This window comes from Bidens hawaiensis, unplaced genomic scaffold (assembly GCF_021521415.1).
Source record: "Bidens hawaiensis isolate Kalapana, Puna unplaced genomic scaffold, B.hawaiensis_p1.1 tig00045384_1, whole genome shotgun sequence".
NCBI classification, from domain to species: domain Eukaryota; kingdom Viridiplantae; phylum Streptophyta; class Magnoliopsida; order Asterales; family Asteraceae; genus Bidens; species Bidens hawaiensis.
Window position 1 is genome coordinate 83,366 of NW_027498069.1, and position 17,787 is coordinate 101,152.

Consider the following 17,787-nt stretch of genomic DNA (forward strand, 5'->3'; position numbering starts at 1 on the left):
AACTGGACGGAACCCACGTGGTGTTATATGTTCCAGATGACGCTGGTTGGAGCGGCTAGAGCATGGTTTGACCGTCTACCGGTCCACCACATCTACGATTGGGCGGACTTCCAACACAAGTTCAGCCAACACTTCAGTCAACAGAGGAAATATACTGAAGAGCAGTGGACGATCCTCAACTGCGTTAGAGAGGAGGATGAATCTTTACTAGACTTCATCACTCCCTTCAACTCGAAAAAGCTGAGTCTGGGCGCTATAAGCGAAGATCTTGTTCGCGCCGCTTTCATCCAGGGCGCCGAATACCCAGAGCTGATCCGCACGTTGACGGGTAAAGACGGCATGCCATCCACATGGGATGCCATCATGACGGCGGCCAAGCGCTTTGCCGAAACAGAGAAGCAGCTGGGTGGGGATCTGCCCCAGGGTACAAGCCTCTACACGCAGAGGACTAGAGAACACAACGTCCGGATCGCCCGGCAAAACAAAAAGAGGAAGCTAGGCATTTGGCAGTCAAGGGTAAACTTTGAAACCACTTCCAGCTCTCGCTCTTTAGTAGGCGGAAGGGATAACACGCACCCGTCAAGCCGACACCCCCGGTGGACGCCGCTCACCAAAAGCGTCACGGAGATATTTGCCACTGAGAAACTCCCATGGCCAAAAGCCCAACGGTCCGGCACCGGCCTGACGCAGATCAGAGCAAATACTGTGACTTCCACGGAACAAAGGGTCACACCACTGAGAAGTGTTCATCCTTGAGGGATATTATTGAAACATTCGTCAAGGATGGAAAACTTACACACCTTGTGGCATCAATCAAGAATGGAAGGAAGAATGACAACCGATACAAAAGCAACGGACGAAAGCCCGTTGACATCAGCATCCACATGGTTCATAGTAACATCAGAGGAAGAAAAAGACGGATGACAGAACCATGCGCATGGAAGGAAGCTGAGGTGCGCTTCCCGCGAGTACCGGGAGGACCCAGCAAAAAAGTCCCTATCGTCATCAAAAGCCAGCTGGGGCACTACATCACTTCCCGCACTATTGTTGACAACGGCACCTCGTCAACGGTTATGTACAGGCAGTTCTTCGACAAGCTAGACGACGAAGACAAAGAACGCCTGGAAACGGTCTACGCCTCGATGGAAGGGTTTGACGGCAGCACAAACACCCCCCTGGGTATCCTATCCTTCCCCGTCATTCTCACAGACGGGAAACACTCCCGCACAGAAGACGTGGACTTTGTCGTAATGAGGAAGCCACACCACACATACGACATTCTCTTCGGGAGAGACGGGATGGCAAGATTCAATGCCGTGGTATCTTCAGTCCACGGCATGATGGGATGGCCAACAGCTGAGGGCGTGGCGATGGTCACCGATATTCCCCAGGTATGCATCGCATCTGTCTCATCAACACCCAAACCAAAGATGGCTAAACCCACCATCACCGAACCAAAAGAATGGGTCTTCAATGGCAAATACCCCGACCAGGCGGTTACCATTGGCCCAACAATCACTGATCCTACGCGCACCTTACTCAAACGCTTACTGCAGAAAAACGCTGACATCTTCGCATGGAAACCAGCTGACATGACTGGTGTACCTCGAAGTAAGGCAGAGCATAAGCTCAAGTGTGACCCGGCTTTTACGCCGGTCATACAAAAGCGTAGAGTAATGGGGGCGGAACAAGCTAACGCGTGTAGAACCCAAGTCAATGAACTCCTTGACGCGGGCATCGTACGCGTTAGCAGATATCAAACTTGGGTTGCAAATCCCGTTATGGTACCGAAGTCTAACAAGCAATGGCGCATGTGCATAGATTTCAAAGACTTGAACAAAGCATGCCCCAAAGATTGTTACCCGTTACCCGAAATTGATCTTAAGGTAGATTCGTTAGCACCGTTTCGCCTTAAATGCTTCCTTGATGCGTATAAAGGGTACCATCAAATCCACATGGCCGTTGACGATAAGGACAAAACCGCATTTCGGACGCCCGATGGCACATTTTGTTATCAAATGATGCCATTCGGACTTAAGAATGCCGGGTCCACATACCAACGCCTGATGGACAAAGAGTTTCATGCCCAAATTGGGAGGAACTTGGAAGTCTACATGGATGACCTGGTCATCAAAAGCCTTGACCCAGAAGCGATGTTGAAAGACATCGAAGAAACATTCAACACACTCAGAGGGATAAACATGAAGCTCAACCCGAGCAAGTGTTCCTTTGGGATGGAAGAAGGGAAGTTCTTAGGAGTCATTGTTACAAAAGATGGCTTCAGAGCGAACCCTTAAAAGGTCGAAGCCATTATCAAGATGGAATCACCTACTACCATCAAGCAAGCTCAGACACTGAATGGACGCCTAGTTGCACTTAACCGCTTCTTGGCAAATCATGCGGATAGGTCGTTCCCATTCGTGTCGACGCTGAGAAACTGTTTAAAGAAAACGCACTTCCGCTGGACACCAGAAGCGGAAGCAGCTTTTCAGGAAATTCGGTCACGATTGATCGAACTCCCAACGCTCACAGCACCAGAAGCCGGAGAGGAATTAATCCTATACCTCTCCGCCACAGATAGAGCAACCGGGGTCGTCCTGCTAGTCGAGCGAAAAGGCATCCAGATGCCAATCTACTATGTTAGCCGTCTCCTAACAGACGTCGAAACCCGGTATTCTACCCTGGAAAAATTAGTCTTAGCACTTGTACAGGCTTCACGCAGGCTAAGACGATATTTCCAAGGTCACCCAATCACCATTCTCACCAACTTCAAACTTGCAAACATTTTAGGAAAACCCGAACTGTCGGGACGCCTAGCCAAATGGGCAATAGAATTGGGAGAATACGCGATAAAGTACAAGCCAAGGCCAGCCATAAAAGGCCAGGTCTTGGCCGACTTTATTGCCGAAGTCCCCGCCTCGCGGGAGAAAGAGTGCCAGGACGAGGCTCAACCCTCTCCAGCACAGGACATCGATGATGTCTGGCGACTTTACACTGATGAAGCAGCCAACAACGAGGCTCAGGCGCAGGGTTAAAACTAACCAACCCAGCAGGCCAAGAATACACTTACGCTATTCGACTAGATTTTCCAAATACGAATAACGAGGCGGAGTATGAAGCATTCTTGGCCGGGTTAAGGATTGCGCGTAAGATGGGAGTAAAGAACTTGGAAGCCCATGTGGATTCCATGTTAGTAGCCAATCAGATAAATGGGACGTACACGGCCGTGAACGACACAATGGCCTTGTGCCTCGCGCAAGCAAAAACCCTCATGCGCGATTTTAACGATTGTAAGGTCATACACGTCAAGCGTAGCGAAAACAAATCTGCGGATGCGTTAAGCAAGCTTGCGTCATTGGCTTTCACCCACTTGGGAAAGGACATCCGCATTGAACTCCTTGGAGCACCATCAGTCCCACACAAAGAAGTCTATGTCATCCAAACCGGCACGGAAACGTGGATGACACCAATAATAAATTACCTTGCGGCGGGTATACTACCAGAGTCGAAAACACAGGCAAGAAAACTACGCTGTAAAGCACTGAACTATCAACTCATCGATGACATCCTTTACAGACGTAACTTTCTTGGCCCACTCCTCAGATGTGTTGACGACCAAGATGCCGACTACCTCCTAAGGGAAGTACACGAAGGCATCTGTGGGATACACGCAGGTCCACGCGCAGTTGTAGCTAAGCTAAACAACGCGGGATACTTTTGGCCGGGGATGCATACGGATGCACTGGCATACATCAGAAAGTGTAGGTCTTGCCAACTCTACGCACCTAACACGCATCGCCCGAAGAACGAACTTGTTCCAGTCACCTCTTCATGGCCATTTCAGAAGTGGGCCATTGATGTGACAGGCCCATTTCCCACAGCAGCAGGGAACGTTCAATATCTAGTGGTCGCCATCGACTACTTCACCAAGTGGATAGAAGCAAAACCCTTAGCCCAAACAACCGCAAAACATATCAAGAAATTTATTTGGGAATTTATTATTTGTCGTTTCGGGCTTCCACAGAATTTGGTGAGCGATAACGGCACCAACTTTGCTGAAAAGAAGCTACAACAGTGGTTGAAAGAACTTCAAATCACCCACACCTTTACCTCAGTGGCGCACCCGCAGGGTAATGGTGAGGTGGAAAGAGCGAATAGGAGCATCGTCGATGGCATAAAGAAAAGACTATTGGAACACAGATCCGGCTGGGTGGGCGAACTTCCACACGTCCTTTGGGCACACAGAACGATGAAAAAGGTAAGTACGGGAGAAACCCCGTTCAGCCTCACTTATGGCACTGAAGCCATGGTCCCGGTTGAAATTGGTTTACCCTCACCAAGGGTCTTGATTCAACCAGAGGACAATGACGCGGAAAGACGGTTAGACCTTATGCTAACCGAGGAACGCAGAGACTTAGCCGCAGCGCGTGAAGAGAACTACAAACGACAAATGCAAAAGTACTATAACACGCGGGTAAAACTCTGCAGCTACAATGTTGGAGACTACATACTGCGTAACAACGAGGCTTCGAACCAAGAACGCCCAGAAAAGCTGGCCCCCGTCTGGGAAGGGCCATACATTATCAAAGAAGTTTTGGCAAAGGGCGCATACCGGCTCGAAAGGCTCGATGGCACCCCCATCCCAAGAACATGGAATGGAGCTCAATTACGCAAATGTTACATGTAGATCAATTCCTAACTTATAAAGAAACTGCCTGGGGCCACTTCTAATGGAAATGATTCTCCTTTATCACATTGTGTTGATCGCTTTACATTTACACTTATAACTTTCCGGACGGTATGCCGGTATTCACCGCATAAATATGGAAAGAAGTCGTTGCGTGTGGACGGCGGCAAAACCCGCATAAACACAAAAAATGGCAAACCTTCACGCAGGTCAGTTATAGGTGAAGATTGGTCATCCACTAAATGAAAGTGACGGTCCTACCCGCACAATCATGATAGAGGAAACTGTACTAACCTATTGACAACCGCGCGTCGAACGGTTAACTTATTCAAAACAATTGGAAAATTGCTAAATTAAACTAAAGTATGCGTGAGCAAGTCATACAACGTTTACAACGCAAGTCAAAAAGATTCAAAAGTAAGCGGGACTATACCCCTTACCTTGGCAACCAAGTAACTATAAGACAGGTGCGAGTACAGTGTTAAGGCAAAACCCTTCACATACTTAGCACCTGCAGGGAATTGAAGCCAAGAATACCTCGGCAACCAAGTAACTATAAGACGGGTGCGGGTACAGTGTCAAGGCAAAACCCTTCACATACTTAGCACCCGCAGGGAATTGAAGCCAGGAATACCTTGGAAGTAAAGTAACTATAAGACGAGTGCGGGTACAGTGTCAAGGCAAAACCCTTCACATACCTAGCACTCCGCAGGGAATTGAAACCAAGAAGGATCTTCTGGGCCATGCTTGCGGAAACGGGAATAACATCCCCGCATAGTGGGAACGTTGAGAACTAGATTGTTTGAAGCTCCAAGATGGAATTGGTTGTTTAACATAATTGATCACTATGTTCAAAACTACCAAAACCTCATGGAGAATCTATACAAGTGGAACTCAACGCTCCTGACTTGCGAGGAGGTTACAAACCTACCCGCATCATACCCAAAGATCAGGCAGAAAAGTCGGGAATTTCTGCACGTGACATTAGGACTTCCGCGGGAAGAATCCCCATGGAAAACCTTAAAACTAAGCCCTTTTCAAAACCCTTTGCTTAAGTCCAAAAGTTCACCTCACTTATTAACAATTCATGAGAAGAACATTGGACTGGGGGGCTTTAAGAGGTAGGTCCCAGCAGAGCCCAGTTGGACCCGCAAGACTCACCTCAAAGAGAGACGTCTGCGCAGTTGAACCCGCAAGACTCACCTGCAACAGGGACGTCTGCGCAAAGGCTAAACTCGCAAATACTCACCTTGAAGAGAGACGTCTGCGCAGAAACCAATTGGATCCGTAGGACCCACCATGCTCAGAGACGTGACGTCCTTACGCGCAGTACGCAAGCTGTTCCCGCAGGAAAAGCCTCCCAATGGTCGACGTACTCCGCTTGTTCCCGCAGCAACGGATACTAGCCATCAGGGAAGGCTACCCGCGCAGCAAGGCTACACGCACAAGGCACTTAACTCTTAAATAATTCAGTAATGTCACCTGAAGAAGGAGTGAGCAAGCCGGGAACACTCCCGCACAAAGCCGGGAAAACTCCCGCCCAAATGAGCCAGTCCGTACGATACTGGAGGATCTTTTGTACTGTGCCTGACGAGGTATGGACAAAAGATCTGACCAAAGATACGACAGCTCACTGACAACACTATGACGAGCAGCACGCTCTTGTACTGTATGTCATTATCAGCCGCTGCCTACTCACCAACCTGTCGGAGGATGTGCATAGCCTGCAGTTGGTGGAACAGGAATAGTACACAGCCGGCCTGGTCACTATCAGCCGCTGCCTACCCACCAACCACCAGCATGGCATGTGCGTAGCCCACAGTTGGCAGAACAGGAATACTATTCAGCCGGCTGTACCTTCTTGGAAACCTACCTTCGGCTATAAATACTCCAACACCTTGGAACGGTATTATCATCTCATCTCATACCATCATATCTGCTCTAGTCATTTCTCTTAATATACACTTATATTCAAGAGCAATCTAGTCTGATTCTCACGCCGGAGGGTGGTCACAAGGAGGTACCCCCCCTTCTCAGTGACGAGCTCACGGTGTCTGTTTTTCAGGTCCTCAGAAGAACAACCATCTTGCCGGAACTAACCCTCGTGGGAAACATCTATTTAACCCCCAGATTATCCGTAATCTGCCCGGGGTCAATTAGTGTTTCTTCAGTAATGTTTTAACTTGATAACAATTTAATGACAAGTTACCGTGTGAATCTTATGAATACAATATTAACGACAAATCCTAGTCAAACAAACATCACAAATGGTGAGGATAAGTTGGTTTAGACACTGGATAAAGATGGGATATTTATTGTTAGTTCGGCTCCAAGCTTTTGAGAAACCAATCCTACATTGAAAACCAACGTATGTACAAGCGGGCTAACCGGGTTTCTAAAAAAGTGAATGCTTGTTTGTTGAAAAGTAGTACGAGAAAGAATGCCAACCTGGGTCATGCTTTCGAGAAGAAACATTAACGTTGTACGATATTATGCCCATTTTGTTTGAAGACAGTGGATCATTTCCTAATCACATGCTCTATGGCGGATTCAATTTTGGATGTCATGAAGCTACAAAATCATTATTGCCAAGGATAAACAAAAAAACATGTTAATCCAATCAATATGCCCTATGGACTATGGAGTTTATGAAACACAATGAACAACAAGATTTCAATCGGGCCAATACATCTATACAAGTATACAACCTCAATCAAGTTGATGGAAGAAATAAAAATCGGAAGCATTCTTTAGGGGTTAATTGAGAGAATTGATGTACTTTTGATATAACGAATTTGTAAGTCACATATATTTTTTTAACTAGCATTTACCTGTTACCCGTGTTTAATACAATACCAATACTGTTATATCCACCTTCATAAAAAAAGAGAGAATATTATTTATCTTTTTTTATATATAAAAAACCAGTTTTCAAACCGGTCCCAAGGTTCGATTTTGCCAATAATCTTGTGGTGGAGTGGTACGAAAGGGATTTGGCGTTCCATGTGACTCAAGTTCGATTCTTGCCCCCAGCATTTAGTTTAGTGTGATGATGACAGACTAGGTGAGTAGGCGACGTTCACTAGTTGAATCACTGATCCGAACGGATTTTATCTCACTGCACTGTTGTGCCTTCGGACGAATGCTCACAGGCGTTGGCCATAGATGAGAGTTTCCCCCCGGATCAAAAGACGAGTGTATTCCGATGCGATGCTAGAACATTAAAAAAGGAAAAAGAAAAAACCGGCCCCCCCTAACAGCCGAACAGTGTAGAAGGCTACCGAAGACACGACACGACACAACACAACATAACACATAACCCACCCACTCTTTTTAACCTAACCAACACTTTTGTCAATTGTCTCTGAAAAACCCAAAGCTGCTAAATCTTATCTTTTATCTTTATCTATCCATGGCAATGGCATCCTCCAGTTTCCTCACTGCAGCTAAACCTTTTTCTTCTTTCATTACAGACAAACATTCATCTTCTCTTCCTACCAAAACCACAGCTTTAGGTAACCTTTAATTCATTTTCATCGCCTTCTTCTTTTATTATTTTTATTGTTTTTTAATTAATTGTGTATTAATTAGGTCTACGAAGAAGTTCATTCAAGGTTAATGCAATTGCAACCAAGTATGAGCCATCCAAGGTAATTTTATTTACTAATACACATTGAGATTATTATGTATTTATGTCTATAATGTTGTTTACCATTGTGATGTATTGTATGTTTATTGTTTTTTATTGCTTTGTGTTTGAAGGTTAAGCCGCAAGCCGACCGAGTGCTAATTCGTCTGGAGGAGCTTCCTGAGGTGATTAATATTTTGTTTTAGTTTTTATGTTTTTGGACATGGTTTTTTAGTTGTCCCTTGGTCCATTTATTAGGAATACATTGTAAAGTGTAAACATTGCATGCTCACAATTTAATATGTCAGTGTTGTGACTTGTTAGGTGCTAGTCGGGCGGTGGGGTATTGACTAGCGATTAATGGGACTAATCGGATTGGAATTTTTATGTACTTTTTCAAAATTTTTAAAATAAGTACAATTCTTCAAATAGTTCAAACTTCAAAGATTTGACCGATTTTGACTGGTACCGATTTTAGGGACTGATTTCTTGTTAATCACCGATTAACCGGCACCTAATTGTGATTTTTACCACACTGGAATTTGTAGGGATTAGTGTTTTATTCAAATTCATTGTCAATTTTGCAAGTTTACATTTGCTTTGTCAGTGTTGTAGCGACTAATCCGACTAGGCACCGATTAATCCCTGATTAATCACTAGTCCCCACTTCACTAATTAATTTTGGGCTAGTCGGCTAATTAATCGGTCAACGGTCAAATCCAACTAAAATCGGCGGTTTCCGGCAAGATTCCAGCAAAAACTAGCGGTTTCCAACGAGATTCCAGCAAAAACTAGCAGTTTCCACAGAGATTCTAGCAAATTTCTGGCCAAAATATGTTTGTGTATGTATAAAACTGAAAATTACATATAAAAATACGCGCGCGTATAAATGTATGTATAAAACTGAAAAATATATATTAAAGTCCGATGACTCCGATCCGATTAATCCCGATTAATCTCGATTAATCGCTAGTCCCCACCCCACCGCGCGACTACCAACTAGCGATTTTTACAACACTGTTTATATACATATACATATATATACACTAATACACGCACAAAAATTTTTATATATACTTTTTTCAAAATAAGTATAATGTTTCAAATAATTCAAAGATTTTGACCGATTTTGATTTTAGGGGCCGATTAGGTGAAATCCAATTTGTAATCTTCTAATTTCCGATTAATCGGCTCCTAATTGCTATTTTTACAACACTGGAATTTGTATTTTATCTGTTTCTGAAAGTTTATGTACTCTATATCATAATATATGGTCATGTAACTTCTTGATTGTCTAACTTAATCTTTCTTTGAGTTACATTTTATGCCACACTTAAAATGCAAGTTAAGTATACCTTACACCTGATCATCCTCTTTGTGTTCAATTTAGAAATCTGCTGGCGGAGTTTTGTTGCCCAAATCAGCCGTCAAGTTTGAACGTTATCTTATGGGAGAGGTGAGTATTAATAGAACTTTAACTTCTCGTATGCTCTGTTTCAAGTGAAGATGCTTACTTTTTATTTGTAATGGCATATGTGTTTATGTATTGAATATAATCTGTATGTTTGTCTCAGATTCTTGCTGTTGGAACCGAGGTCGGGGACTTAGAGGCTGGGAAAAAGGTATGTTCATACTTCATACAGTTTTGACTGGCCAGTTTTTTAGTGAACTTATATTCAAACTTCATGTTTGTTATATACAGTCGTTTTTCTAATATAAGATATCATTTTAACACGGGCTTTGCTTTCTCTGCAGGTTCTTTTCTCTGACATTAACGCGTATGAGGTAAATATAACACGTTGAAAATTACCCTTATAAGTTGTTAAAATGCTATATACAAGTCATGATTAATGTTATATGAGTTGTAACAGGTGGATTTGGGAGCGGAGGGAAAGCATTGCTTCTGCAAAGCAGGAGACTTGCTAGCTGTGGTCGAGTAGACAAGTATGAAATCACTTCATCTTCCCTACAGCCCATAATTGAGTGTTATTATATGTTGGCGGTTAAAATACAATCACAAGCATAACGAATTGATGCTAGATTATTGTTATTCAGAAGCATTGATTTAGTTTTTGTTTCTGTTGGACTAATTTAGTCGAGTGAATAAAGCCGGTTTTAATACAAAAGTGGCAAATAAGACCCACCTGACTGTCTCAACTTATAGTTACAAGTCTATACGTTTCGTAGTATGATAGAGATAATTTTTGATGATATGTTAGGGAAAGGAAGTGACTATTAGTATTAGGTTTGCATAACCATAGTGCGTTCTAGTATGAATGACCGCGTTGAACTCCTGATTGTGGTTTGTCATCTTGATCGATATAAAATATAAGATAATTTGGTGTTTACATGCTAGAGGGTATTTTTTTAATGCTGTACCATTTCTCAATGGTAATTGGTAAAAAAAAAATATATTGGCATTGTTCACAAGTGTGAGTGAGCTCACGGGCACCACGTTACTCGCCCGCCTGCTTTACATTAGTGCTCACGCTTCTCCTTCGCTGAACATAAAACTGGTGCTGGCCAAACACAATGATCTGATATGTGTTTGCTCATAGTGCTACAATAATGAGTTATATAAGAGGGAGGTGATATATGTAAGTGTTAAGTTTGAAAAGGTTTGTTTCATGTAGGCATCTTAACCTGGTTGAGAACAAAATAATAATAATAATAATAATAAATGATGAGTGACTTAGTAGAAATAAACTTGAAAATTGGTTACTAGATGCTGATTATTTGCAAGGGTAATAACTCAAAAGGTGCTCATAGTTGTAATTTAATATTTATTTGTGAGGGTAAATGGTAAAAACTCAAAAAGTGCTGTAATTTAATTTTTATATACGAGTCCAGTAAGTTATAAGAAAGTCATTATGAGTTCGTTTCACAAATTTGTTATCCCATGTGATACCATGTTACGTGCAAATTTTGGTAGTGAACATGATCTCCCACCATACTTGTAGATCCTTCGTTGCACCATTTGCTCAGTCTCTGCCACGTCATCGTCGCAAGACGTTAACCCCATTCTGCTTATGGCACTCTCTTCTTCCTTTTTTTTCCCTTTTAATTCGTTTTTATTTTTGTTACTTATTTTTATGTTTATCTTTTTATACTTGTACAATGAACGATAATTTATGTAATGAAGACATAATTTTTTGAAGATAGTGGGAGAGTTAAAATGAGACCAGTTTAGCTAAACTTTCCCACGTGAACACAACTAGTAGATGAATTTGTCATAGTGAACATGATCGATGTGAAGAGAGGGTCTTCGGTTCACATGCGAAATGCGTTTATTGAAGACATACTCATTTCACCATCATAAGTTACAATTCAAAAACACGAGCTCGTTTTCTTGAATTCCCCTAATTTTAATTGTCACATATCTTATTAAAGTAACACATTTTATCCATTGTATATACAACCTTGCATAGGTATGTGAAATATGTTTTTTAGACTTCTTGCATTTTGGATCTTGAGGCAAAATTATAAAATATTAATGAAAGAAAGTAAAGATAAAAGACGTTTAGAGATTGAACTCTACGGTTACATATTTTGAGATCTAATGCCTCTATAGAAGTACCAAACAACCCATTATCGTTGTTTGTGTCTTTCAGTTTGTTTTAATGTTATTTCAGATATTGATATTGCTTTCTTTCCTTAAATAAGTAGGGTTCCATTTCTGCCTATACAATGCATATGACAAGTACATTTGTGACTTCGTACCATAGCTTTTACGATTTCGGATGTTGAGGTGCGCATATACGCAATTGCAACAAGAATTGGAATAACTTATACGACTTATAATTCTTCCCTTATAGGAAGATAAACTAATTGAGGTTGTACATTAAAGTACAATGTCACAAGGGAAGAACGTGTATAATTCATCCCATTGTATATTGTTAGCATGATGAATCATAGGGTGATACACAACTAAAATACATGTCGAATCGAAAATACATCGACTTAGAACCTGTATAACTTTTGACCCATCTAGAGTTACGAGCCCATATGAGGTTTCTTCGAATCTTGTACCCAAATTCTCATATGTGGAGCCTTGATTTTGAAGCTGATGGATTTCCCTCAATTTTATCGATTTTTATAATTACGTTTTGATTGTAAAAGCACACGAATCATGAAGTTTATTATTTCATGTATTTATTTAGGGACTTAATTTTAAGTCAAGAATGTTTCATCATCAAAAAGAAATGGATTAACAATGTTATTATTGATGTGAAGAATGTTAATCTTGGAAATATGAGCCTTTTATAATGTTGGTTTGCAAGATTATGTTGGAGGTTGTAAGCATATGATTCAAAAAAAAAAAAATAAATAAATAAAAAACTTATACCAAATAATCTCTTGAAAGTGTGTGGCCATGTAATCCTTTCATAAATCTTGCCAAGTAGCTTCTATGATTAGCTTAGCTGCTTTGTAACTGTTTCAAGTAAAATGGTTTATATGCTGATTTTTTTTTCCAAAAGCGTATGTCACAGTAGCAGCATTATCTCTCTATGTATGTCGTAGTGGCAACAATGTCTATCTACAAAGTTTGAATCCTATTACATAGGGGCTTTTCATATTTCAGAGCATGCACATGAGCCAGGAGTCGAACCAAAACCCTAGAAGAAACCATAAGGAAAACATCCTTACCACCCCACCAAAGTGGTGATGACATATGTGTTGATGATTAATCACTTATTGCTATAGTTGATTAATACCGAATAATTTGAATTAAGTGTGGCAAATATCAAACAAAATTCAATAAATTGAAATGGTCCTTAAACTATTTATATATATTGAAACATTGAAACTTTAAAAATTATTTGCATTTATTTTTAAGATTTAATTTCATCTCAACTATAGCATGGTTTTCTAGGGTTAGGTTCAAATAAGAAGTTTGATTTTCTTAAGAAGGCTAAGAAGAAGGGTATTTTAGTCTAATACTTTAATATCAAAACCCACTTACTTTAATCTCAAAACCCATTTAAATTAATTTCAAAAACCCACTTACATAAAACCCAATTACATCTTCACTCATCTCTTACAACCACCATCACTCCACCGCCCACCGCCACCACAACCGTCACCCACCGCCACCATCTCGCCGGAAAAGTCCGAAAAAAACACAATGAAAAAACACAATGGAAAAATACACTATGAAAAAAAAACACAATGATAAAAACACAATAAAAAACACAATTGTATGACACAATATAAATAACACAATGGAAAAAACACAATGAAAAAAAAATAAAATGAAAAATACTATTGTATAACACAATTTTGTAAAACACAATTCGGTAAAACACAATTTGTAGAAAACCCACTAATTTTTTTTTAATTTTTATATTACAATATGGTACTCATATAAAAGATAAAAAGACACTCGTTATTATGGTGAATTTGTTTTTTAATAAAAACGTCATAAAAAAAGTTATGGACGTTTTAAAATAATGAGGGAATTTGACATGTGCCTTGCATGTGGAGAGAGAAAGTCAAGAAATGTGTTATTTCTTTTATGCCATTTACCTTGTGTTCACACTTGATCTCCCCCTAAACTAATCTCAACCCTCCATATTCAAAATCAATGGACAAGATTACTTATTATCCTTTTTACAAAAAGTATACTTCATATTATAACCTAACCTGGTTTTCTAAATATGATATTTTTTTCAAAACAAAGTTAGGAATGGGTGAACGACCAAAATACACCTTTTTTTCCTTCTACTTAAACCAATTTACTTCTTAAAAATCCAAGAAGCATTTGCCATAAAATAATGGCTTCTCCTTCTTGCTCTCTTCTCTTCTTATTCTTTACCCTCTTTATTTCAACTCATGCACAAACCCTAATTCATGGCACTTGCAAAGTTTGCTCTCAACAAGATCCAACTGTGAGTTACCAATTTTGCACCACCTCTCTCGAAGCTGCCTCTGGGAGCCGTCACACCGACGTTAAAGGCCTTGGGAAGATCTCACTCCGACTAACACACGACAATGTGACCGATACAAAGAATCACATCAAAAACTTATTGAGAAAGACGTGTCATTCATCTATAAAGATGCGTTTAGATGATTGTTTTGAGCTTTATTCCAACGCGATCACTGATATTAAACAAGCCTTGAGAAGTTACAAGTCGGAGCACTATGATGACGCCAATATACTGATAAGCTCGGTTATGGATGCCGCCACCACATGTGAAAATGGGTTCAAAGAGAAGCGTGGTATCCTTTCGCCTTTGACTAAAAGAAATAATGCGACTTTTGAATTGTGTGGGATAGGCCTTTCTATTATACATATTCTTCGAGTTGGTACTAAGTAAACATAAGGAACAATTTATGCTATGCAAGGTCTAGATTAAATTATGTAAACTTGTGTTTTTATATAAAAGTATTGTGAATAATTAATATTATTACTATATTCCAATTCATGGTTTTTGAGTTTCAGTTCTCTTTATTATTTATTGGGAAAATTGGAAATAAATAATCCCACCTTTTATGTATTGGCCGATGATAATCCCATCTTTAAAAATCACTACCAATGGTCCCATCTTTCAACTATTTTTGTCACAATGGTCCTTCATTAAAAAATACTTAACGTCGTTAAGTTTTTTCCTAGTTTCAAATCGATGTTTTAGGGCCTTTGATCGGAAGAAGGATACGAGTCGACCGATGTAAAATTTATCTCAAAATGGTGATCCAAACGACGAAACAATGTTTCAATCCGGGCGCTTGAATTTCCAGTTAACAAAAATCAAGCCATTTGAATCACCGTTTCGAGATAAGTTTTACATCAGTCGACTCATATCGTTCTTCCGATCAAAAGCCCTAAAACATCGGTTTGAAACTAGGGAAAAAACATAACGGCGTTAAGTATTTTTTAACGGAGGACCAGTGAGACAAAAATAGTTAAAAGGTGGGACCGTTGCTAGTGATTTTTAAAGATGGGATTATTATCGGCCAATGCACAAAATGTGAGATTATTTATTTCCGATTTTCCTATTTATTATAATAGTTTACTTCCAATGTTACAAATTTGTTCAACTACAAATTTTGAACAAAATCCAATGCACGAGAACATATGTGTATTGTTGGTTGTGATTTTGGTTTTTAAAGGTTTTGCCTAAAAAAATTTTGTATGTTATCTACTAGGGGTAAAGTTAAAATACAAATAGAGACAAAATGAAAAGTGTGATCACACAAAAAAAACCCATTAAAAATAAATTCAAAAAAATTAATAAAAAATCATAATTCAAAATATAAATAAAATACGAAAAAATTTAAAAAACTAAATTGTTTCCCCTATCATTCCCGCTTAAAAAAATAATAAATAACAAAAAAAACAAAAAAACAAAAAACTGACCAAAAGACACAATGCTGAGATCAAAGACACAATGACAAAAATGAACAAAAGACTATAACTAAAAAAAAGACACATTGCAAACACATAACACAATGCCGAACAAAATATAACTCAATTTTAAGTAATATAACACAATATTAAGGAAAAAAGACCGAACCAATGACGAAATAAACATAAAACACAATGGTAAACAAAAGGATAATGATTTTTTCACTCAACATTGTGTGTGTGTTTTTTTTAAAACGAGAAAGACGGTGAAAACATTGTTGTGCTTTTACTTTTTTCGTTTTTTTAATTAAATTTTGAGTTATAATTTTTTTATTTCTTTAGTAGTTTTTTATATTGTTACAAATCCTTTTCATCCTTCTCATTTTTATCCCACGCTATAGAATAAATTAACCATATCTACTAGAGTCGTTTAATGAACCAAAATTCAATTCTTTCTTCGCTTCAAAATTAATTTATGCTTATATTTTAGTTTATTGTAAAACAATACTTTTTATTACTAAACTGAACTCGTACAGTACACTTTATAAGGATAAAGTATAATAGTTGTAGAATGTATTTATTATATTTTATTAAATATTATTTATTTGAAAATTTGGAATTAATGCTGATTATATTTGTCACGCTATGTGATATCATTTCACATGTGTTCAGTTGAGACTTGAGATATGGGCATTGCATCTCACATACGTAATCATCCACATTATCAGTTTTATCACTTAATTTGGAAACCAATAACGAACAACCCATAAATAGGTTTAGTTTGTATACAAAATGATTATAAAATAACTTTTGAGTAGTACTTTACAATAACTTTGGTTATGTGACAAAACTTATTGGAGCTTAAACTTTTACTTATTAATAAAATAAATCTTATTAATAGAATGACTTTGATTGGGAGACAAAAAATACTTAAAGTAGCTTAAACGGTAAGAGCACAATAACAATTCAGAAATTGTGTAGCAGAAGTGTGTACACTAGTCAAGAGTTGAGGCCACTCCTTAGGATAGCGAGCCAATGAAGCTAGATCATCACACCGTAGGGCGTAGTGCACCCAAGATTTTTTTCTACCACAGTTGGTTTTTTCATGGATCATTGGATGTTTTCTTAAGTTGACATTCAGATTTTTCTTTCATGTTGGGCCAGGTAAGATAAATAATGATAACTTGTTATTACAACTGATGGAACTGAACTACATTGACGTAATGACATATTATGGTAATTAGAGGTGGTAATATGAGGGGATTGGGTTGGATTTGGATGATGGGTTAGAATGGGTTTGGGTCAGGATGGGTATGAGTCAGAATGGATTTTTAAAATAAAGGGTTAGGATGGGTATGGGTCAAGATGGGTAAAGTTAATCCATTTTGACTTAAATAAAGGTTGAAATTCAATGGGTTTCAAAAACCCCTCAAAAAAATATTCAAAAAATTTAATGAAAAATTAATAACTCAAAAGCTAAAATAAACTAAAATGTCTCCCCCGTCGTTCTCGTTCAATAAAAAAAAAACTCGGTTTCGTCTCGGCTCAGGTTCGGTTTTTTTCGGTTCATTTTTGTTTTTTTTTCGTTTCGGTGTCTATTCGGTTTCAATGTTTTCGGTTTTTGTTCGGTTTTGATTTCTAAAGTTAACTCATCTTGAACTAAATAAATGTTAAAATACAAAGGGTTTCAAACCCCTCAAAAAAATAATAACTCAAAATATAAATCGAAAACGCAAAAAGTAAAATAACTAAAATGTTTCTCCCGTCTTCCTCGTTCATTAAAAAAAAAAAAAACTCGGTTTTGTCTCGGCTCAGGTTTGGTTTTTTTCGGTTTATTTTTTCGCTTCGGTTTTGCTTTTTTTTCATTTCGGTCAGTTTCGGTATATGTTCAGTTTCAATGGTTTCGGTTTTGATTTCTCAGTTTCAATTCGGTTCCGTGGGTTTTGTTTGAAATAAAATTGAATAAAGCTTGTTTTAGTCCATTCTAACCTATAAACAAACACATTCTAACCTATAACCAAAAGTCACTAGCATATATCCAACCCATCCTGACATTCTTGCAAATTCTTTTGATACATTCTGACCTATCTCAATTTTAAAAATTATCCAAATTGACCCAAAACAACC

General features: G+C 39.0%; 1 protein-coding gene and 1 pseudogene across 1 annotated transcript; both read left to right on the forward strand.

Annotated features, from left to right (window-relative positions):
- Positions 1 to 8,063: 8,063 nt before the first annotated feature.
- On the forward strand, positions 8,064 to 10,355 carry LOC143595607 (10 kDa chaperonin 1, chloroplastic-like). Its single transcript, XM_077074580.1, has 7 exons — positions 8,064 to 8,202; positions 8,279 to 8,337; positions 8,450 to 8,500; positions 9,706 to 9,771; positions 9,890 to 9,937; positions 10,071 to 10,100; positions 10,187 to 10,355. Exons 1-7 carry the CDS (start codon positions 8,100 to 8,102, stop codon positions 10,253 to 10,255), a joined length of 426 nt encoding a protein of 141 aa, XP_076930695.1. The 5' UTR covers positions 8,064 to 8,099; the 3' UTR covers positions 10,256 to 10,355.
- Positions 10,356 to 14,089: 3,734 nt separating this feature from the next.
- Positions 14,090 to 14,646, forward strand: LOC143595608 (putative invertase inhibitor pseudogene; annotated as a pseudogene).
- The last annotated feature ends 3,141 nt before the right edge of the window (positions 14,647 to 17,787 follow it).